Source organism: Sciurus carolinensis, chromosome 10 (assembly GCF_902686445.1).
Source record: "Sciurus carolinensis chromosome 10, mSciCar1.2, whole genome shotgun sequence".
In the NCBI taxonomy this organism is placed as follows: Eukaryota; Metazoa; Chordata; class Mammalia; order Rodentia; family Sciuridae; genus Sciurus; species Sciurus carolinensis.
Genome location: NC_062222.1, coordinates 104,380,238 through 104,404,023, shown reverse-complemented (window position 1 = coordinate 104,404,023; position 23,786 = coordinate 104,380,238). Strand labels below are relative to the sequence as shown.

Sequence of the window (23,786 nt, the reverse complement as noted above, 5' to 3'; positions counted from 1 at the left end):
TGAACGTATTAGCCTTGTGAGCTATTGCAGTGTTAACGTATGGGAGTAATACCTATGGAAATACCAAGTAAGTGTAGGTAAGAAACAGATGTTGAATTAAAGACACTGAATCATACAGAGCAAGAAAACAATGTGATTCAACTCGGTTTAATCCGTTTCATTAAAAAGGGGCACTGGCAAGCATTAGAAAAGAATTTTAAAATATTACCACCAGTTAACAACCCAGAAGGATTTTCCAAGGACCTCCCCCATTCTTTTATTACTCCCTTGACTATGCTCAAGTCCAGTTGTTCCCCTTCACTCTTTCCTCATATCCTTTTAAAATGCACAGTCGTCTCTGTACAAGTCCAAGTTGAGTTTTTGTTCACTCTGGACTGTGTTTCTTATTGCAGTGGTGTGTTACTATTTAAAATCTGTCCTTATCACATTAACAAGTGTCAAGCTTTGTCTCTGACAGGATAATATTCAAATCATTAAAGTCAGGGCAACACTGACAAATTATTATGCTCTATGCATTTCAAGATAGTTATTTCTCTATAGAAAGTGACAGAATTAGTCTTGTTAATATTAGGACCATTTTTAAATCATAACCATTTCATGAAAAAACAGGCTGTAAGAAAATTTTGATCCTAAATCCTTAATATTCCCCCAAATTAAGTAACATTCAAAGATTTTGTACACAATATTGAAGATTTCAATCACAATAGTGAGTTGTACACAGTTGTCATCTTCCTCCTTTGCACCAAACTCTGGATACTACAGAAAAATCCAAGGGAAATACTGGGAGACAGTCAGGATGCCCTGCAGGTCTCATCAGATCTTTGTCCCCCATTCTACCTTCTGCAAAGCCCTATGCTCGGTAAGGTAAAGATACGACGAAAAGGCAACTTGAAGATGATGGAGACAGTCGTCATCCGGGATGAGATCTTTCTTCACTTTCACCACTTGCCAAAATTTCCTAGATTCACTACTGCAATCAGCCCGATCCCTCTCGGAATATTAGCTGACTACTCAAGGACTATATTTCGACTTCCAGATTTTAAAAGTTCCAATATCATACTGCCATTGGGTAGGAAGCAATCTCCCCAAAGTTAGCATCTTCAGGTCTCAGGACCTAAACCTCGGGTGCTCAACGCCCCTTGTGGAGGGCGCAAGACTGGCAGGTCAGGACCGGGAATCGGGCTTGCCGGCGGCTCAGCAGCTCTACCATTCCCTACTGCGTGCTCTGGAGTAAGGCATTCCTCTGGAATTCCCGAGGTGGCTGGGGAACTACAAGGTCTGCCCCCTCCCGACCCCCAACGATCGTGGGACGTGAGCGAGGCAGCCAGCACCGCACTTAGCGCACTACAAACTCTACTACTGCGCGCCTGCGCCCCGCCTACTGGAAAAGAGGGTTAGTTCTCAATCACGTGACCTCTTCACGACTCAGCGCACAACGCGCTGACGTCAGGACGTCGCGGGGCGTGAGGGCGTGGACTAGCGGTACCGGGTCTGGATAGGCCGCAGGAGCTGATGGTCAGTCGGTGCAGTGCTTAGCATGGTGCTTCCCTGGCTTCCGAGAGCCACCAGCCCCACAGGCGGCGCTTTGGAGTAAACGAAGCCTCTAGCTATGGCGCCGTCGCCTTCCCGGACCCTCTCGTGACGCCTCTTCCTGGGGCAAGTGGACCCTCATGGGTCGGGACTGGTGGCGCGGAGTCATGCTTGTGCGGTGGGCCATTGGGGCCGCGCGACCTGGGCTGCCCAGGGCCCGGTCAGCGCCGACCCTTAGGACTGCTGCAAAGTCCTGGACCATCGACAGGCTCTACAGCTCTGCGGAGCTCAAGGTGACGGCCTCTAAGCCTCCGGTTAGACACATTTTAAAACTCTGGAGAGAGTTCCCCATGCGATCTTGGAAATGTGCAGGGTTTCCTGGAACTGGCTGTGAGCCCAGATTCCGATTCCTTCAAGGGAGGCAGAGCGTGGAGCCGGTGCGGGCTGCACGCCTTTCCCCTGCTCGCCAGTGTGACCTTGAGCAAGTCATTTAACTTCCTCAGTTTAATTCTGAAATCCTCCTGAGGGAGCAAGCTGTTCTTTAGTTGGAGAACACGGGGGTTCAGTAACTGTAGAATCTATCTAATAGCTGTGAAGAGACAAGAGTTGAGGCGGAAAAGTGAAAGATTGAATGCAAGCTATAAGTTAGTAAAAAGTAGACCTTGTATAATTAGTCAACTTTGGCCTGTCTAAGATGCCTATGGGGTGTGTGAGTGTGTACACATCTATACACATGCGTATGTATTGCAATTCAGTTTTAAAAAATAGTGCAGTATCTTTGACTTGAATGAGGGAAATATCTACTGTGGAAATATCAAATTTAGTTTTGTATTTTTACACAGTTAACATAATTGTACTTTTGTCTCCCTTGGATTGGAGCAGTTATAAAAACAAAATTAAGGCAAGTTTTATAATTTCATGTTGTTTGCTGATTCTGAAATATCGATTGGAAAAATAGAGTACAAAAAGTGAATATTTTACTTGAATTCCAACTTTTAGCAGTTTTTGGTGTGTTCAAGTAAAACATAAAGATGTGTGCACTAGGAAGCAGGAGTTTAATTTTAAAATATTTAAAAATTATAAATGATAAACGCTGGTTTTTGTTCATGCATTTTTTTTCTTTAGAGAAGCTGCAAAGTAACAAAATTGTATCTAAATTAAAACGTTAAATCTGTATCATGCACAATCATAGAAACGAAAAGTTGTACCCCATTTGTGTACAATGAATCAAAATGCAATCTGTAAAAATTAAAAAATAAAAAAGCCATTGAAGGCTTTATTAGGAACACAGCTTTTTAAATAGAGCTGATTTATGATTTCATATGTGCTAGGAGCAGAGAATTTCTTTCAGCTGCTTTTTTGTAGTTCCTTTGCCTTAAGAACTTTTACTAGATAACCTGCATTCTTAGTGTCAGAAGTTCCAGATGTCTTGTATTCTCCATTCATGAAAATAAATTCAGTTCCTTGTTGGCTGCAGAAGTGGTTGAAGCATTAAGGGATTTTTATTTACCTGATTGATCGCCTTTGACTATGAAACTGTTTTTATTTGATGATTCTTCTTGTAATATGTTGTTATGAGCTTAGCCATGTATCTATAGTCAGAAAAATTATAAACACTATAAATGCTAGAAATGAAATTGAAGATCAAGAAAATGTTTTGAAGTCATATATTTGTTTCATATTAGGAAACAATTCATATTCCTAGATGTGATTTCTTTTCCCGCTCCAGGAAAAACCTGACATGTCTAAATTTCTTGTTGAAGATATTAGAAATTTCAGCATCATTGCACATGTGGATCATGGCAAAAGTACATTAGCTGACAGGCTTCTAGAACTGACAGGTATTTTCATTTTATTTCATATGCTTAATTGACTGCAGTGAGTTATTGGGAATTCACTTTTACCATGTTAAATATTGTTTCTAATGTTGTATGTAGTATTTTCTTTTTTAAAGCCCAGAGAAATACCAACTGTTTCTGTTTGTAGGAACAATTGATAAAACAAAGAATAATAAGCAGGTTCTTGATAAACTGCAAGTGGAACGAGAAAGAGGAATCACTGTTAAAGCACAGACAGCATCTCTCTTTTATAGTTTTCAAGGAAAGCAGTACCTTTTAAATCTCATTGATACACCAGTAAGTTTATTAATAACTTTGCATGTATTGTTTAAAAACTTGTATTAATAATGCAAACATTCTTGTTTAATTTTTCAAACTGAATTTTAAATATCAACTTTTGCTTTTTTCCTCAATATTTTAAGTGTAATCTGTTTCAAAAGTACAGTTAAGAAAAGAAAAAATAAAACTATATTTAATGCCTTTTTATCAGTGTCAGTAGATTTGCCATAATGCACCTTCCTAAAATAATTGCAGCTGACATTTAAAGGTACCAATATTTTTGTTTCTTAGGGTCATGTTGATTTTAGTTATGAAGTTTCCCGGTCGCTTTCTGCTTGCCAGGGTGTTTTACTGGTCATTGATGCAAATGAGGTAGGATTTTTCATTTTATATAATGTGAGAGGTCTATTTGGTTGTTTCAAGATATTTTCCTTAAAATGTATAATGGAAACAATTTTTCTATTTGAATAAAGAAATAGATTTATTGTGTTTTTCAAAATCATGTGCTTTGATACTGTTAACTTTTTAAGTTTTATTACATTGAGGCAAGCATTCTGTGAGATTGAATAATTTGTTATAGTTTTTTAAGCTGATCAAAGTGTTCAAAAGATTGTTGTATTTTTTGTTGCAGCATGATGTCCTGCTATCAGTGCATCATATCTAAACCTCTTCCACCAATTTTAGCAGAGTTTAAAAACTTCAGTTTTTAGTTGATTTTTAAAGCAGTAATTTAGAAAAGTGTTAGAAGGTCTTAGGTTTAAGCCAATAAGTTAAGTCAAGAATGTTAACTTTTTTGTGTGTGTGGTATAAAATTCATGAAATAACTTTATAAGAACTATGATATACTAAAGTAAGCTTTTCATATATCTAGTTTTTCACAAAGTATTAATAATTCAGATTTTCTTTTATTGTTGTTGAATTGTGTATCTTGAGTCTGCCAAGAACAGTAAATCACCACTTACTTTCATAGTACTAGACTTTATAAACTGCATCACATGATTGTGTTCTGTAGTAGGTTTTGAAGTCCTTGAGGATCCATTTTTCATCTTTGTGACTCTAATCCCTGGCACAATTCTTGGCACATAGAAGGACCTCCAATAAATGTTTCTTGAACTGAAAGAAATTATCACAGGGAATGAGCCAAGGGTATGGAAGTGTGGGTATCATAGCGTGCTTTGTAAAATCTCTGCTTGAGGCTCCCTGTGTTAAACTTTGTAGAATGTCTACTTTGACTATTCTTTTTACCATCAGTGATCTTTATTTTAACCTCAAACATAAGCTAGAGAGCAAAGTAGGAAGGGTAGTATTGGTCAGCTTCTTGTCATTATATTGAAATGTTTGAGATAGTTAGCTTTATAGAGAAAAGGTTTATTTTGGCTGTTTTGGAGGCTCCATTACATTATTGATTGGCCATTACTCTGAGCCTGTGACAGGGCAGCATATCATAGCAGTGGTATATTGTGAAGCAAAACCACTCACCTCATCAGCCGTGAAGCAAAAACAGAAGGAAGGGGCTAGTATCCCACAGTTTCCTTAAAAAGCATGTGCCAATGACCTAGGGACTTCCTGTAGGCCCTACCTCCTAATAATGCAACTCTAGGGATCAAATCTTTAATACATAGGCTTTTGGGAACATTCAAGATCCAAACTGTAACAAGCAAATATCTGGCATTTTGTTTAATTTTATTAGGGTGATGGAAAAATCTCCGTTTTGATGAAGATGATGATTTTGCATGCCATAATGATTTTGAATTATAAGATCTTTGATGGTAGAATGATCATCTCAATCTCTCATGTCTTTATATTTCCAGGGTATTCAAGCCCAAACTGTAGCAAATTTCTTTCTTGCCTTTGAAGCACAGTTATCAGTAATTCCAGTTATAAACAAGGTAATTATAATAAGACAATAATGTTATTTATTATTTTACTTTCTAAAAGTTTATTTACTGTTTAAATGTCAGGAACAGTATTTATATGAGGGCTATCTAGCCATTTATTCTGTGTATTAGTGGGATTGATCTCTTTGAGTTGCATGGGATAGAAATGCAAGTCAAACTTCTATGCCTTTGCACAAAGCTGAAAGGAGTTCCTCTGAATTGCATGTGAAGGCCATTTCTGTAGAAATAGTATGCAGAGCAGACAAACATATATCTATTATACTAAACTATACATAGGAAAAGAAAAGAGGTTTATGTTCTATGAGAAAATAGTACAACCCATGAAATAATTTAGTGCTAAACTGAGCTCTCTACATAAATCTGTTTCATATTGTAAAATAAATTAAAAATCTTAATTTTAAAATTGGCATTGCATTATGTTTCTTGATATTAGAGTTTAATAGAAGTAAGTCTGCCTATAGTTAAGACAGTTTATCATCGGACTTCATATTTAACTTTGAAAATCAGTTCACATGGTGCTCCTTATGTGATTACCGAACTCTTCTGCACTGAACTCTTTCTTTGCACACTCTGCTGCCTGACGTATATATTCAGTAGTTATACTTGTTAAAATTGTATTATCTGCACAGAATATTTTAATATTTTGAAAAAAAAATCAGAGGTCAGTTAGGTTATATCAATAAGCCTTTAGCTATCTCTAAATACTGTTAATTTATAATGTATTTTGTTTTTATTATGTTAACACAGTGGATTTTATTTTTAAGATAGATCTGAAGAGTGCTGATCCTGATAAGGTTGAAAGACAAATTGAAAAAGTATTTGATATTCCAAGTGATGAATGTATTAAGGTAAAATACCTTTTTTTGAAGACTTGATTTTACTGTTAAAAATCTCAGGTAAATGGCTTAAGTGAAATTGTATGGTATTTGAGTATCTGGCATTGTATAATGTCTTTATAACTTTACAGTGTTCTTTTACTGTTAATTTCATTTGATTCTCACAATAAACCCATTTTATATTGTTAGGACATATAGAAATCATTTCTGTGTTACATTTAAAGAACAAAGGCTCAAAGATTTTATCACATTCCTTAGGTTGTAGTTATCTAGTATACTGGAACTGAAACAGACTTTTTAAAACTCATTGCAGTGTGACTTCTTTTATGCCATTTTATCCCTTTGATAATACTGTCTTTGCAGAGTAGGTTCAAGGTAATTTCATAGCTTTGAGTTTTTATTTACCTTTCAAAGGATAGTTTGCTTATTGAATAGCCACAACCAAATTGCTGTGCTGCATGGTAGCATAGTATGTCCTTGGAGCAATATCACATATTTCTCTTGTTTTTATTTGGTTTTTGAAAGAGCAAATTTCTAGTGATAAAATATTATTTTTATCTTTTACCCAATACACAGTTGTATATAACTGAATAAAGTAGTAATTTTTTTCTTGGATATTACTTCTTTTGGGAGAGGTGCTACTGGCATCTTGTGAATAGAAGTGCCCTGGTTACTGCTGAACATCCTAATGCGTAGAACAATCTCCAAAACGAAGAATTTTCCTGCTGAAAATATCAGTAGTGCTGAGACTTCTCTGACTGTATTTCCAAAGGGTAAAATGGCATACAAGAAGTCATATGCAGTGAGTTTCATTCATGCTGCAATGAAGTATCAGAAGAATGAGTTTGAAGGGTAAAAAGAAGTAGTGTTCAGGAAATGGGTTTGGAAATTAAGATTTCAGAGACAGTTCATTTACTAATGATGATAAAGGTTAGTCATAGGCTGGTGGTTTGAGTCTTGGATCACTTTTCCAGTGTAAGGACAATAAGATAGTAATGAGCTTTTATAGTTGCATGTATCCACATACATTGTTTATTTAATCCACACAACATTCTTGAGATTTAGGCTGAATATGAATAATCATTTCATATTTCAGATGTCAAGTTGAAGCTCAAGAAGATAGGTATTAGTAAAGTCCTGCATTCCATGCAGACATGGTTGTTACTGTTGGCTTTTTCAATTCTGAGTCCATTGCTTTCTCAACATGCTAAGAATGCTCTTGTAATTCAATCCTAGAACCACAGAACCTTCTAACTAATGAAAAAAGGTATTTGTCAGCATACTGTTTGCTTTGTGGTTTTCCTTTTGGTATATTGAAACTAATTGATACTTTTTAGAATTCTTCTGAACATAAAGCTGACGTCATCAGAATAGGAAAAGTATAACCTTAATTTTAAATACTTTTTCTGATTTTAATCTGTATGTTTTTAGATTTCTGCTAAACTTGGAACAAATGTTGAAAGTGTTCTTCAGGCAGTTATTGAAAGAATACCCCCGTAAGTACTTTTTGTTGTTTTTATACTGTTCACTTAATATTTAATAGTTCAAAGACCATCCGTTTTATTTATTTTATTTATTTACTTATTTATTTATTGCAGTGCTGGGTATTGAACCCAGGGTCTTGTGCTTGATAGGCAAGCACTCTACAAACTGAGCTATATCCCCACTGCTATTTGTTATTTTAATTTAGTGGGTATGCATATACACTTGTGGTGTGTGGGAATAAACCTTTGTTTTTAGTAATATACTGAAGGCAAATACAGGAGAGTAAAATAAAAGAACAGGGGTGATAGGGATCTCTCCTTAAAAATCATGATGAAGGGATTTCATTGACAATCCTGTTTTGCTTTATGATGAACAAATTCATAAATAAATATGGTAATTCATTCAAAACTACAGATTGAATTCAGTCTAATATATCATATTTTATAGAAAGGTCCTTTTGTTTTGGCTGTTAGGTATCAACGTTTTTCAAGAACTAGAAAACAAACATAATACAAGTTGAAAATAGCTGTTTTATTAAGATTTTAATTTGGTATGTATTTTTTTACTTGTATTTAATAGTCCTAAAGTGCATCGCAAAAATCCCCTGAAAGCTTTGGTATTTGACTCCACCTTTGACCAGTATAGAGGTGTGATAGCCAATGTTGCATTATTTGATGGAGTGGTTTCCAAAGGAGATAAAATTGTGTCTGCACATACTCAAAAGATGTATGAAGTTAATGAAGTAGGAGTTTTGAATCCTAATGAGCAGTCAACTCATAAATTGTAAGTAATATGTAATAGTATTTAAAATATGTTTGTATGTATTTACATTTCTGCCTCTTTCTCCCCTTGGTTGCTTAGAATGATCCCAATTTTGTAACTTAAAAAAAGAAAGAAAGAAAAAAAAAAAAAACGCCTGATTATTTAATGCAACTATTTACAGTGAATGCTGCAGATGGGTCTCATTAATGAAGAATATTAGGAACTTTTATGGATATAAAGTAAAATCAATAGATGTATATTCTTGACTAGTTACACCTGATTTAATGATATAGTAGATTGGATCCTATATTGATATATTTAGTGATTCCGTGGAACAATTAAAGATTTAGTTCTTCTCATCCATATCCATGTTGAGAAAAATATTTTTGAACATTTAAGTTCATTAAAATTCGATTTTCCAAAATAAAGATAGGATAGAAACTTTGATCATTCTTTTCTTTAGTGTGAAATTCATAGTAAAACCTTGATTAACTAAAATTCCTGGAGGGTGGAATTAGCAAGGTAGTGTGCATTAGAAAAAGAGATGTGAGTTCACTTATAGTACAGCTAGATTGTATGTTAGATACTGATGTTAGAGCATGACTTTGGGCATAGTTTTGAGGTTTCTCAGGTCCTGTTTCCACATCTGTAATAATTAAAGTAGTGACCAGATGATTGCATACATCACATTTGAGGGTTCAGTATTGTATGCTTTAAAAAAGTAATGTAGTTCATTTTTTTTGATACTGGGGATTGAACTCAGGAGCACTCAATCACTGAGCCACACCCCCCAGCCCTGTTTTGTATTTTATTTAGAGACAGGGTTTCACTGAATTGCTTAGTGCCTCGTTTTTGTTGAGGCTGACTTTGAACTCTCAATCCTCCTGCCTCAGCCTCCCGAGCCACTGGGATTACAGGCTACAGGCGTGTACCACTGCTCCCAGCTGTTCATTACATTTTTTGAGTTAGAGTCTATTTTAATTTTTACTTAAATAATTCTATCAGCTTATATTGTGCCAAATATGTCGAATATTATTGCATCTTCATTTAAGGTTCTCATACTTCATCCTACATATAAATTAGTTTACATAGGAATTTTTTTTTTTTTTTCCCTAAACGAAGGTGAAACTCTGACATTTTGGAATGTGCTCTTTTCCTTCAAGACAAATGTCAGGTAGTTGTCAGATTTGTTTAAAGTTCACATTTTTTTGCTTAGTTAGAATTTACTTTTTTTTTGTTAAAGAACATTTATAACATTTTTATTAGTTAATAAAATAAATGAGTAGTATATCATGCTTGTGTACAGTGAAACCAGTTTTATTGTGCTTATAATTTAGAAGCTGTTGTTTAATTTGTAAAAGGTGTACAGACTTACAGAGAAGCTTTAGGCTTGTGCAGGGGGTTTGGGGGTAATGGATAAGACATGTTTTTGTTTTCCTTTTTTTCCTGGTAAGCCCCAGAGGTTGAAAATTGATATGTGGCACTTATTTGTGGTTTGATCAAGTTTTGTTTGGAAAGTATGTGATAGTTTCTTGGGAAGTCTGTACAACTGTGAGTATGCATTTAAAACATTAAAGCAGTAAATATTTGCATATAATAACTTTATTTAGATATGCAGGACAGGTGGGCTATCTGATTGCTGGGATGAAAGATGTCACTGAAGCGCAAATAGGAGATACATTATATTTACATAATCATCCAGTGGAGCCCTTGCCTGGGTTTAAATCAGCGAAACCAATGGTATTTGCAGGTGAGGAGCTCATAAATTCAAAGGTTGAGGACCAAAATATTTTTAAACTAAAAGTCTGACCCTATAGTGGAAGAAAAATTACTAGAAGATAAAGACAGATTCTGGTTATTCTAAATGATTGTTAATGTCAGGATACTCTAACGTTTTCTGAGTGCATGATATTGACCCATGAGTTAATTCTACATATATGATAAATTTTTCTGGGAGCTCATTTAGGACTCCTTGAGAAAATAAATGCATATGAAAAAAGCTGATTTATGCGAAATCATGGTAAAATTAATTTCATTTTCATTTTTCTAGGGAGTTCATTTTTATATCTGAAACATTTTCTGATTATGATTTTTTATTTTAATTATCAGTATATTTAGTGAGTATTCTCCTCTTACTTAGCTGGGCTTTCTTTAATGCATTGTACCAGTGTAGTTGTGACACAGAATTCGGTGACCTTAAGACTATAACTTCAGAACCATTTACTGTTACATAGTATTAAGATATTTTGGAAAAGACCAGATTGAAGATCATCAAGTTATTCTACACAGATTTATCTTTTGGTTTTGACCTTATACACATCATGAACTTTGGTTATCCCCATGTAAGGCAGTCAGCCATTTGGATATTGTGACTTGCAAGGTGTGGTATTCATAATTGTGAGATAAGAGAGTTTGATGAATCAGGATACACCCATAGTACTTGTTAGTAAATTGCTTGCTAAAAGCAAAATTTATCTTGTGTTTTAATAGAGAATTGGCCACAGAGAATTAAAAGTTCAACGTAGGGCTGGGGATATAGCTCAATTGGTAGAGTGCTTGCCTTGGAAGCACAAGGACCTGGTTGAGTCCCCAGCACTGCAAAAAAAAAGTTCAATGTAGTTTTAATTTCCACTCTACTAATAGAGATGCAGCTATATAGTAAATGCTCTGTTCCATTATAGAATGTCTTACCCTTTTCGTTTTCTAAATAAACTCAATTTTTTCCCTATAGGCCTAAACCCATGGTTCCTTCTTCCCTCATATTTCTGCAAAAGCACAAAATCATTGGAATGTAAATCCATTTGTATACTCCTTAGAGCTAATGAATTTTGCAGTCAATTTAACTTAATAGTCATAAGTTTTTAGTAAAACCAGTATTTTGGTCAATAGACTATGCTAAAGTAATATAAAAGCTAATTGGTTACTTTTGGACTGGAGAGCATCACATATTGTTTGGTTTATAGGCGGCTTATCATGTGATAACTAAAACTCCTTGTGTCACCAGGTATGTACCCTGTAGACCAATCTGAATATAATAACCTGAAGAGTGCTATAGAAAAACTGACTCTCAATGACTCCAGTGTGACAGTACATCGGGATAGTAGCCTTGCCCTGGGTGCTGGCTGGAGGTAAGATTCATTCATGTTGTAGAGTTGCATTTTTGTAGGAAAATAAAGTTTAAATGGTGTATTGGCTCTTGGAGCATTTCTGAAGATAAGTTTATATTAGTAAATGAATTTTAAAAACTTATGTCAGCCTATTTTACACTGTGGATTCATGTTTTATGGTAATTTAAGACATTTGCAGTGGCAGATTTGAATCTTATTTAATAAATTATATTAGCGTTTAATTATGATGTAAGTTGTGTGAATGACTCTTGATTCTCCCCTCCCCTGAAGTAACATGTTCATCAAAGATAATAGAGCCCCTGGGATATTAAAAAAATTTGAAATATGACTTTTTTCTCCTCCAGGCTGGGATTTCTTGGACTTTTGCATATGGAAGTTTTCAACCAGCGACTAGAGCAAGAATATAATGCTTCTGTTATTTTGACAACCCCTACTGTTCCATATAAAGCTGTTCTTTCATCAGCAAAATTAATAAAGGTACTATAATATTTAGTATTATTTCACACCAACATAAAATGGAAAACTAAATAAATATGTGTATGGAGAATGTAAGAGGAACTTCTTAGAAGTAGCTGAGTAGCTATAAAAACTATTGATTAGTGTAATAAAAATTAAATTGCCATGTTTAATGAAGAGACTTTTCGAAAACTAATTTATGCATTATCAAAGCTAGTATACTAGTGATAGTAAAAGTAAGAATTGATGAAAATACTGTTCTAAATATAAGACAGATGAAAATATAATTTTGGTCAAAAGTAATTTATTTTATACTAAGTAAAGCATTCATTACTGTGGATGTGGGAAACTTTAGCTTTCAAGTTAATGATCCAGACAATATTGTATTCCATCCAAACAGCAATTTATTCATTTTAAGTAACTATTAACTTTGGAATCTGTATTTTCCAGCAAAATTTACTGAGTATTTGACCCAGCTATCCCACTTCTCAGTTTATACCCAAAAGACTTAAAATCAGCATACTACAGTAACACAGCCACATCAATGTTTACAGCTCTTCAATTCACAATAGCTAAACTGGAACCAACCTAGATGCCCTTCAATAGATGAATGGATAAAGAAAATGTGGTACGTATACACAATGGAATATTACTCAGCCTTGAAGAAGAATGAAATTATGGCATTGCAGGGTAAAGGGGTAGAACTAGAGAATATCACTAAGTGAAATAAGCCAATCCCCAAAAAAACTAAAGGCCAAATGTTTTCTCCGATAAGTAGATGCTGATCCATAGTTCAGCGGGTGGGTAGGAAAGAATGAAGGAACTTTGGATTGTGCAAAGGGGAGTGAGGGGAGGGGTGGGGCAGTGGGGATAGGAAGGATGGTAGAATGAGACAGACATCATTACCCTGTATACACATATGATTATACTACTGGTGTGACTCAGCACCATTACAGCTAGAGGAATGAGAAGTTATGCTTCATTTGTGTACAGTGTATCAAAATGCATTCTATTATCATTTATAACCAATTAGATTAAAAAATTTTTAATGAAAAAATAACTTTAAACTAACTATAATACCTTAAAGGATTCAAATTAAAATGTATACTTACATCATACTTTTTCTAATAGTACATAAAATGTGTTTAGTCAATCAATAACTGAAATATATTATTTATTAATATTTGTTGTAATGTTAAATGATTTTAACTGAAGGGTTTTAAATTTTTTCTTTTTATTGATTATCTTTAGTTATATATAACATTAGGATTCATTTTGACACAATTCTGAAAGGCATGGAATATAATTTGGTCTGATACAGTCTCCAGTATTTCCCCATTTCTCCTTTCCCTCCCCTCCAAACTCCCATCATTCCCTTCCCTCTACTGATCTTTCTGATATTTACATAGTGCTTTTTTCTTTTAATTTTATTTTTTTATAGTCTTTTTTGGATATACATGATGGTGAGAATTCACTGTGTTACATTCATATATGGACATAGGAAAATTGGGTCAGATTCATTCCACTGTTCTTCCCTTATCCTGCTGTCCCTCCCTTCTCAGTCTCTTTCATCTAATCTACTGATCTTTCTTCTATTTTGATGGAATTCCCCCTCCCCTGCTTTTTTCTTTTCTCTCTCTTCCCCCTTTTTAACCACCTTATTTTGGACTAGCTTCCCGCATATTAGCCAAAAACATTCGACCTTTGACTTTTTGGGTCTGACTTATTTCGCTTAGCATGATAGTCTCTAGTATCATCCCTTTATCAGCAGATGTCATTATTTCATTCTTCTTCATGGCTAGGTAATACTGCGTTGTGTATGTATACTACATTTTCTTTACCCATTCATCTGTTGAAGGGGACCTGGGTTAGTTAGTTCCATCACTTGCTGTTGTGAATTGAGCTTCGGTAACATTGATATGGCGGTGTATCCTTATAGTATGCTGAATTTAGATCTTTTGGATATATGTCAAGGAGTGGGATAGCTGGGTTACATGGTGGTTGCATTCCTAGTTTTTTTGAGGAATCTCCATACTGCTTTCCAGAGTGGTTACACTAATATGCAGTTCCACCAACAGTGTGTGAGTGCACCTTTTCCCCGACATCCTTCTAATACTTATTTGTATTCTTAAGAATTGCCATTCTGACCAGAATGAGATGAAATCTCAATGTAGTTTTGATTTGCATGCCCCTATACTAGAGACAATGAGCATATTTTCATATATTTGTTGGTCATTTGTATTTCTTCTTTTGAGAACTGTCTTGTAACAGTTCTTTTGCCCATTTATTAATTGGTTTTTTATGGTGTTAACTTTTTTGAGTTCTTCTTATAGATATTAATTAAAGAAAAATTGTGTTAATATTCTAAATTTTAAGAATTCTTTTATGGTCTTATTAATGGCAAAAATTTTAATGAAATAAATTTTAGAATATGCTATAAAAGGTTTGCTTTTTAAGAAATATGGTAATGATTACAATAGTATTTCTTCTTGTTGATTTTTCTAAATTTTAGGAATACAGACAAAAAGAAATCACAATCATCAACCCTGCACAATTCCCTGATAAGTCAAAAGTAACAGAGTATTTGGAGCCAATTGTTTTGGGTACCATTATCACACCAGATGAATACACTGGAAAAATAATGATGCTTTGTCAGGTAAAAATGGTATACAATTTAATATTCCTCTGAAACAGCAGTTCCCAGCCTAGGTTTTGAAAGATTTCTTTCTGCTGAGCAAATTGAATTTAGTAAGATTTTCATATATATCTCTGTCTATATCTAATACAAGTAGATATAGATGCATATGCATTTTAAAAACTATTGATTTTAAGAGAAACGTAATTAGTGGTTTTGATCATCTGTTAACTTAATGAATTGATATTTTAGCCCAGAGGAAAGAAATTTAATATGTATTCTGAACTGGCTAAAAGTATGATTCCTTTTAGCCCTTTGAGAACTTGAATACTGTCTGAAAGATAATTATAAAACTTCAGGGGTCCTAGATTGGAAGATAGTCCCCATTTTGCTTTATAATTCTTGCCTTATTGTAATAATACCTACTCCACAAATGGGATATAATCAAATTCATCAAATCTACATATTTGAAATATTGACACATAGTGTAAAGTGTGTCAAATGGTGAGTAGGTGAATTTTAATTCTGGGTAGTTTTAATTCTGTATCACAAAATATATGGTAATTGTAGTCAGTTGCTTAATTTCTCTGGACACAATTTGTTTGTAAAAAAGAAATTAGGACTTTTGACTTTTGTAGTTACATATGATTTATAAATGTATAATTTAAAAAGATAAAACCGTTAGATAAACACAAAGGATTAAAAGTTTTGATAGCAAACATAATGTAATTGAAATGCAAGAAGTTTTTTTCTGTATTAAAAAATACTGCTCATAAATTTGTACTAGACCATTAGAGAAATATTTTTTCATTTCATCCATTCTTTATTATTAGGATTCATAACTTGGTAATTGATATCTGTCTGTACCAGTTTAAATCAATAATTGTCCAGGTTATCCTTAAACATATTTTTTTTTTCTTTTTAGGCTCGAAGAGCAATTCAGCAAAATATGGTGTTTATTGATCAAAATAGAGTTATGCTTAAATATATTTTCCCTTTGAATGAAATTGTGGTAGATTTTTATGACTCTTTGAAATCCCTGTCTTCTGGATATGCCAGGTAAAAAATGAATGGCACTCTCAAATGTTTGGGTACTTTTCTGAAATACTGACAAGTAAAATACACCAGTATGCCACCCACTTAGTAATTTCAACTCTCAAATATAATTGAAAATAGAAGTTTAAGGTTGGAAAACCTTGAAACAACCTTATAGGTCTGAGAGAGTACTTATAATTTGCTTATGAGAGAAAAAATTCTTTTCAAACTGTAATTCTTCTTTTGATGAAAAAAATTAGCACCTTCTTCATGAAAATAATTACACTCTTTCTTTTATTAAGAATCTTATATCTTAAAAAGCTACAGTGATTTCAGCTGTACTTTTAAAATGTATTTGTATGTTATGTGATCTCAGGCACATCTATTTACACTTGAAAAATAAGAGTACATATTTGGTCTATAAAAAATGCCGGGGATCCACCTGCATTTATGAATACTTCAGTAACTGTTTTCTCAGGAATAAATGTTTTACATCATAAAACCCATATGCATCCCAAAGGAGTACATGAACACAGCCAGATAAAAGCAAGAGCTAATATTAAATAAATAACTGGGTATATAGTATTCTGGCATTCTTTTCTCTTGGGGAAGTTAAGTCAATGTATTATCAGTATCCTTAAAGTCTTATTTATGTTATAGGGTCATATATAGTAGAATATAAAGGAAATATGAAACACAGTGGAGAAACAGAGTGGGAAAATAGACATTTGGATCTATAAAAAACAGAAGGCATGCATATTAAAATGAACACTGAAAGAAAAATTCCAGTGTTTCAACAGCTATAGTAAGGTGGAAATTTACTTTATGAAAGGAGGTTTTCAGGTAAAGAGGGTCAGCATATAAAGTAACTCTTAAAGAAGTCTTATGTTTGCTTGTATGAAGAATTTAGTTTTTTAAATTTGTCATCCATTTTATTTTTCTTTTATGTCTTTTTTTTAGACAAGACCTTGAACATGTAAGTAGTAATAGAACTTAAAATGAATTGAGTTGGCAGGTTAAAAAAATTACTACAGTTAAAAGGATGATTAATAGACATACTGTTTTTAGACATTGAAAATTAAAGCCTGTCAATTGTTTGCCTTTGGAAAGTATTTTCTTTCTTTTTTTTTTTTTTTTTGGTGGTGCTGGGGATCGAACCCAGGGCCTTGTGCTTGCAAGGCAAGCACTCTACCGACTGAGCTAGCTCCCCAGCCCTGGAAAGTATTTTCTAATCTGTTTTAAAAAATCCTTTAGCTTGGAAACTTAAAATACATTTCAAATTTTGAGTTACATAAAACTAAAGTACTCAAACTTCTAACATTAAGGTGATTCTCATGTTTAAGATGGATGTCAATTCCACACTTAACAGAAATTCCTTATAGTCCATAGCCTTCTATAAAACCATTGACCTCCCATGGATTGAGATCAGGAAAAATAGTTTTATGCGAAGTGTCAAAAATCTGTAGCACGGTCAGAATAAGGATGTAATGCCAAACCAAACAGCAATTTTCTCTCAAACCTCAACCCCCCAAGCCCAGTATCTTCGGAGTTCCAGATGTGTTTCCTTTAATTGTAAAGTAACACTAGAATATTTGTGCTCTAAATAAAAGTTAATTTCTATTAGGCTGCTTGGAAACAGACACTATTTGTATAATGGTTTCTTTTGAGAAACTGAGTTAAATTCTAAAATTTTGGAGCACACAATGTACAACATTTAGAGTTATAAACAACATCAAAGTTAGAAATTGTTTCTACATCTTATTCTCTCTCTTTATATTCTGCATAGTGCTTAACATGGTGTCTCATAAAGTTTGAGTAAGTGACATCTGCAGAAGGAAAGGGCTTTAATAACACTTCAGGCAATAATCTGGTATTAAGAGTGAAGACTCAGAAAACAAACATTGGCAGTTTTTCACAGTTTTTAAATTAAGACAATAGGAATATACCATGTTGTGGTCTATGATTGGAAATACTTGTAAGCATAATTAAAATTTTCTTTCTAGTTTGTCTTCAGTTTTATAAGTTAAATATTTGTCTATTTTGATTTGCATTGTAATTTTGATCATATTAATAGCAGTAACATAAAGTGCTTATATATGCTAAGCTAGGCTCTGTTCTAAATTTGTACTAGGCACTGCTCCAAGTGCTTTATGTTAATAAATCATTTAATTTTCACAAAAGTCACAAACTGAAGAATCACAGGAAATCCAAAGTCTTAATTGTTAATGGCTGTCAATGCAGTAGCACTTATTTAAACAAGAGTTGTAGTTGGTAATAGAAAACTAAACAGAAACTCAACTCATTTATCTTGAGAATGACCCATAAATATATGATATTGAACAAAGACCACCAGCTACTGGGAACATTGGGGAGGAAATGACCTTTGTCTTCAGTGATCTATTGTCCTAGTCTGGTTTAACCACTTTCTTTTCCTTTGCCCTTTGGACATATTCCTCTTACTTTTGCCCCTTATTTCATAAACAAAAGAATGAAGTTTGTTCCTTTTTGTGGACATTTAGATTCACTCTCTGTATATATAATATTTGTAATACCAAACCAGATTTTTTTATGGGGAGTGAGTAATGAAAGAGATAAGAAAGAAAAATTAATCTCCTGGGAAGTACGTTTGTCATTTGGACTTTTTTTCTTGTTAGCTTTGATTATGAAGATGCAGGCTATCAGACTGCAGAACTTGTAAAAATGGATATTCTACTGAATGGAAATAGTATAGAGGAGCTGGTAACTATTGTACACAGGTAAGTTGAGTAGAAACTAATCAGGAAATGTGAAAATAATTACTTTTTTCTTATTTTTTAATTTGTTCTAATTAGTTATACATGACAGTAGAATGCATTTTGACCTATGGTACATGAAATTAATCTCTTTTGATGTGTTTTTCTTTAGTTATTGATCACTCATTTTTCTTCCGACAACTACATTTTAAAAATTTTAGTGATAATTAAAATAATTTTCACTGTATTAATTATATCCTTCTATTGTTTTTCATACTTCTTTCCAGATTACCAAAAATATAATTGTAATAGCCAATAGAAATAGTGTCATGGAAAGAAATTCCTTACCATGTGAAAGTAAATGTTTTTTAAACTTATAATTGTGGGTTTCTTTTTTTTTTTTCTTTTTTCTTTTTATTTTTTGTGGTGCTGGGGCTTGAACCCAGGGCCTTGTACTTGAAGGGCAAGCACTTTACCAACTGAGCTATATCCCCAGCCCTGTAATTGTGATTTTAAGATTGAAAACAAGCCTTTAGCATTCATAAAATTATAATAATGAGAAATGAAATACTCTGTTTATGAACTGGTACATGATAAATTATGGTATACCAATATGATTATATTTCAACTTATTAAATTATATTAAACTCAAATTAGTACTTAGTGACAATATAAGGAAGATAAGATGTATGCACTATGATGTAACTGAAATATCAATGATATATCTTAAAAATGTTCACTGTGGTTTTCTGTGGATGAGAGAACAGGCATTAAGGATAGTTTTTATTCTCTAATATATGTTTCTGAATTTTCTGATATTAAAAAAGTTATGATTCAGAGATTTCTATATATATGTATATATAATATATATATATATATATATTTGTAGATGGACACAATACCTTTATTTTATTTTTATGTAGTGCTGAGGCTCGAACCCAGCCTCATGCATGCTAGGCAAGCACTCTACCACTGAGCCACAACCTCAGAGAAAGAGAGATAGAGAATATGTTTATGGTAATTAAGTTCCACTTCAGCTCCTTTAAAAAATCACATTTACATTGATTATGCAAATGACCCCAAAGATACATTAAATATTCTTATTAGGATATATAAATAATTATATGTTTGTTTCAGAGACAAAGCACACACTGTTGGCAAAACCATATGTGAACGTCTGAAGGATACTCTTCCCAGGCAGCTGTTTGAGATAGCAATTCAAGCTGCAATTGGAAGTAAAATCATTGCAAGAGAAACGTGAGCTGAAATTCATTTCTGTTCCCAGGCTAGTTTTAGAAATGATATATCTGGAAAACTGAAGAATATTGGAAATTTTAACATACCAATGGCCTAAGCTTTATTCTTTCTTGTAGAAACAGTGTGATAGCTGACTCAGTTCCAGTGATTTTAAGTGGTGACTGTTATTTTGAATTACATAACTCCATTAGGTGATGTTTTTTACTGTTAACTTGGATATGGGTTGGAAGAATTTCATTTCCACTTATGACTGTATTGTATTTCCTGGGTGAGGAATTTAAGATTTTATCTAGGTAGACTCTCACCTATTCAAGTAGTTTGTAAGTACTAGAAACTAAAACTAAAAGATAAAATAAGGATCTTTTACCTGAAGCATTTAACACCAATTTCCCAGAAGTCGGGAGGTTCTAAATCAGAGAAGAATATGAGTATCATGTTAGGCTTTGCATTCTAAATTAGAAACCTCACGTGGGTTATAATAGACATGGGAGTTACCTTAGTTTCAGTAGCAAACTAGTCTTTTTCATGAGATGTAATAAGTCAGAACTGAGTCAGATGGTCTACTCCTAATTGCAGGAAGTCTTAGAGTACTTCCCTTTTCCCTGCCTTAATGATCCTAAGACTTCTGGGAAATCAGAAATTTCTCCTCAGTTATGAAAAGTTGAAAATTGCCATTTAATTCTAGCTTAACCAAAACCAACATTATACAGATTTGAGGTTAATTTTATGCCCATTTTTGGAATAAATGTCATTTTGTAACACTGTTTTCCTTCAGTTATTTTTGTATTTCATTAAAACAGATTAGGGAGAATGTAGTTGGTAACCAGGAAATACCAGGGAAATAGCAGATGGTCATTCTAGCATAATTGTGATGAGGAAAATACCTTAAAAAAAATAGATGCTTATAACTTGAAGAATACCTAAAAAAGGGAGCTATTTTTAAAAATTAGAGTGTGGAATTTCTTGTAAACACTATAGTAATAGATTATTAATCTGTGAGATAGATATATTCAAATTATGATGGATTTTATAAAAGCCTAAATCTTGTAATGTCTTCCTAGTTCATCTTCCTAACCACTCCACCCACATTCAGTAATAGTAATAACAAATTTTAATTTTTTAAAGTGGTAGCAGTATTCCCAGGTTGAGCCATAGTAATCTAATATAATTCTTTTATTAGGGTCACATCAGGCTGTTTTGGGTAATCAAGCCTGACCACCACAAGCTTGACCTTTTTTTCTTAAATACTGGTTGGTAATCATTTTGAATTTATTTCCCGTTTCATGCTAACTGCATGAAAACACAAGAGCATTTGAGCTATTACTAATTTGCTTACAGTAGTTTTATATAGGTTGTTAAAGAGAAAATTTTTTAGAAAATAAAGTACTTTTTAAAAGTATAAAGGGAATATGGACTTAAACAGAATTTCCTCTTTTACAGTGTGAAACCCTATAGGAAAAATGTTTTGGCAAAATGTGTACGTATCTTGCTGAATTTATTCTATTTTGCAATATTTCTATTTCATGGGTTTTAAATCAAAAGGGGTAAAAATATATTGGTTTTCAATGTTGGTTTTTATAAAATGCCCTTTATTTAATCTCCAGGTTTCCCTTTTAAATAGGTAAATTTCAGATTGATCAGAGTAACTTGTTTGGCTACATTCAAACATTTTTTTCATCTTATTTGTAAAGTTTTTCATATATACACACACAAAGGGTAGATCTGATAATAGTTTTTAATAATCTAATATATGATGAAAGATTCTGAAGACAATGGCTTCTACAGTTGGAAGATTATGAGAACTGAGATCCATCTCTGTTGCTTTGCCAGTTTTCTGTGTCTCAGTTGTAAACTCAATTATTCTGAGAACTGAATGATTCATTTTAAATGCTCAGGATGGTTCCTGGCATATTTTTGTCTACATTGAACTGTAGCTGCATAATTTTAAATTGCAAGCTTTGAATCAGTAATGAAATTGATAATTCTAACTTTCTATACATATTGTAGTACTACATTTCTGTGGGGAATCTTCATCTCCATCCAAAATAACTAAATCTTTTATCATTGTTTGAAAAGATAATTTAATTAGGGTCTAACAGCAAAATTAGAGAGGTAACTTTGTAGATGTCTACTCGTGGATAGTATTTTATAATAATGTTATGATTCTATTGTCTGTAATTATAGAATTATTATTTTGTGAAGTTATTTGGATTTACAATTTTTCAAAATATTTTTCAGTATGGTGGTGATATTACCCGAAAAATGAAACTTTTGAAGAGACAAGCAGAAGGAAAAAAACGGCTGAGGAAAATTGGCAACATTGAAGTTCCTAAAGATGCTTTTATCAAAGTTCTAAAAAACACAAACTAATAAATAATTCATGGAAAACATAATAAATTTTAAACTGTGTAAAGAACTTCAAATTAAAAGCTGTGTATATTTTTTACAACAATAAAATGAAGAAGTTTCCTTATTAGTTTCAGGATTTTAAATTTAAATAAAGTTTAAGTAACCTATTTCCTAACCATTATCACCTAGTCTCAAATTTCTGTTTTACCACTCCCAAGTAATCTTGCCAAATAACTTACCCTTCATTTGTTTAGTAAAGGTTAAGTCATATTACTACATCCACATGTTGTCTACATTAAGTGAGATAATATAATTTAAATACTGGATGCACAATATAGTAAAGCACAGTGAATTTTCACAGTTGTGTGTTCATGCTTGATTTTCCCTTATACTACCAGGCCCCATATTTAATATTCCATCTAGTTTAAATGAAAGAACTTTCAAAATGCACCTTCTGTCAAATTTGTTAGCTGGATCAATTTATCTGACGTATACAAATTACTATATATTAATAATTATCTGACATATGAATTACTATATTGAATCACTTATTAAACAAAGTTAAGTCAAATAACATACTATCTAGGCATCTGCTCTGGCCTTTGATGTTTATGCATTTTATGAAGTATTGATTTGAAATAAGCTGGTTTATAATACACTTCTAAATTAAAATTAAGGCAGAGGCAGGCTGTTTTATTTCTGATATTCAAAATTCATTCATGCAAAATTACAGCTTAACAATTATTGATTTAATTTTCATACCTGAGGTCACAGAGCTGGTAAATGGCTATATTAGTCCAAAGCTCTTTAGTTCCATGTTCATTCGTTAATCATTGGCAGCATGCTGAATGTATCACAGCAAATAAAATGATTAAGCTATTGGTTTTTGTCTTCTACTTGAGTGAGGAAAATGTCTTTTCAGAATAAGAGTATCAATGAATTTTTCACTAAGTGTTACATTATGAGATAATTATACATTAAGAGAGTGGGACTTAAATTATGGATAGAGTTTAAGTGCCCTGTGGTCATCATAATCAATCTGCACATATACTTCCCTTCTAGCTGCAATGAAAATGCGGGTAAAATGTGAAACTCCATGACAATGCGTTTTTGAAAATGCAGGTAAAATGCAAAACTCCGTGACAATGGGTTTTTGTGGCAGTACACACAAAATGAGGAAAATAATATGGTTTCTAAAACAACGTTCTGTTCTTCCATTATTGCAAAATAAGTCACAAGTTGTACCTGGCACATAATATGTTACTGTGTGTCTACTATTTAATATGTGTGCTTCTTTTATCTGGTCAAATTTTATTTTGTAGTCAGTGACTCTTTAAACAGTTATACTTGTAATAGTACAAAGAAGTATTTCCCTGATTTTTTCTCATAAACTTGACTTCTGTGGTCACTTTCCAGAGGACCTTATATAAATAAGATTTCTACAATAATAGGAGTATTAATAATTGCACCATTTTTCAAATTAGGCATGTGTCAGCCACTGTACTGAGTTTTGTATACGTATTCTGTATACTGTGTACATATACAGAACTCAGTATAGTGGCTGAC

At 33.1% G+C, this 23,786-nt stretch overlaps 2 protein-coding genes across 4 annotated transcripts in view; one reads left to right on the top strand and one right to left on the bottom strand.

Moving 5' to 3' along the window:
- The first annotated feature begins 1,483 nt into the window (after positions 1 to 1,483).
- On the top strand, positions 1,484 to 22,395 carry Guf1 (GTP binding elongation factor GUF1). Of its 3 annotated transcripts, none has more exons than XM_047566236.1 (17): positions 1,484 to 1,823; positions 3,260 to 3,371; positions 3,517 to 3,665; positions 3,939 to 4,019; positions 5,459 to 5,536; positions 6,310 to 6,393; positions 7,813 to 7,877; positions 8,446 to 8,649; positions 10,239 to 10,378; positions 11,633 to 11,756; positions 12,101 to 12,233; positions 14,725 to 14,868; positions 15,773 to 15,906; positions 18,537 to 18,638; positions 19,752 to 19,871; positions 21,312 to 21,348; positions 22,110 to 22,395. In XM_047566236.1, the coding sequence occupies exons 1-17, from the start codon at positions 1,671 to 1,673 to the stop codon at positions 22,239 to 22,241; spliced, it is 1,992 nt and encodes a 663-aa protein (XP_047422192.1). In that variant the 5' UTR covers positions 1,484 to 1,670; the 3' UTR covers positions 22,242 to 22,395. The 3 variants fall into 3 exon arrangements, with proteins under 3 accessions (XP_047422192.1, XP_047422191.1, XP_047422194.1); XM_047566235.1 differs by having other exon boundaries at positions 1,484 to 1,844; XM_047566238.1 differs by lacking the exon at positions 21,312 to 21,348 and having other exon boundaries at positions 1,484 to 1,844.
- Gnpda2 (glucosamine-6-phosphate deaminase 2) overlaps positions 4,645 to 23,786 on the bottom strand; it is a 44,394-nt gene continuing 25,252 nt past the window's right edge. The window contains exon 7 of the mRNA XM_047566239.1: positions 4,645 to 4,760. Coding sequence (XP_047422195.1) covers positions 4,690 to 4,760 — 71 coding nt within the window. The 3' untranslated portion in view covers positions 4,645 to 4,689. The remainder of the gene's footprint in view (positions 4,761 to 23,786) is intronic.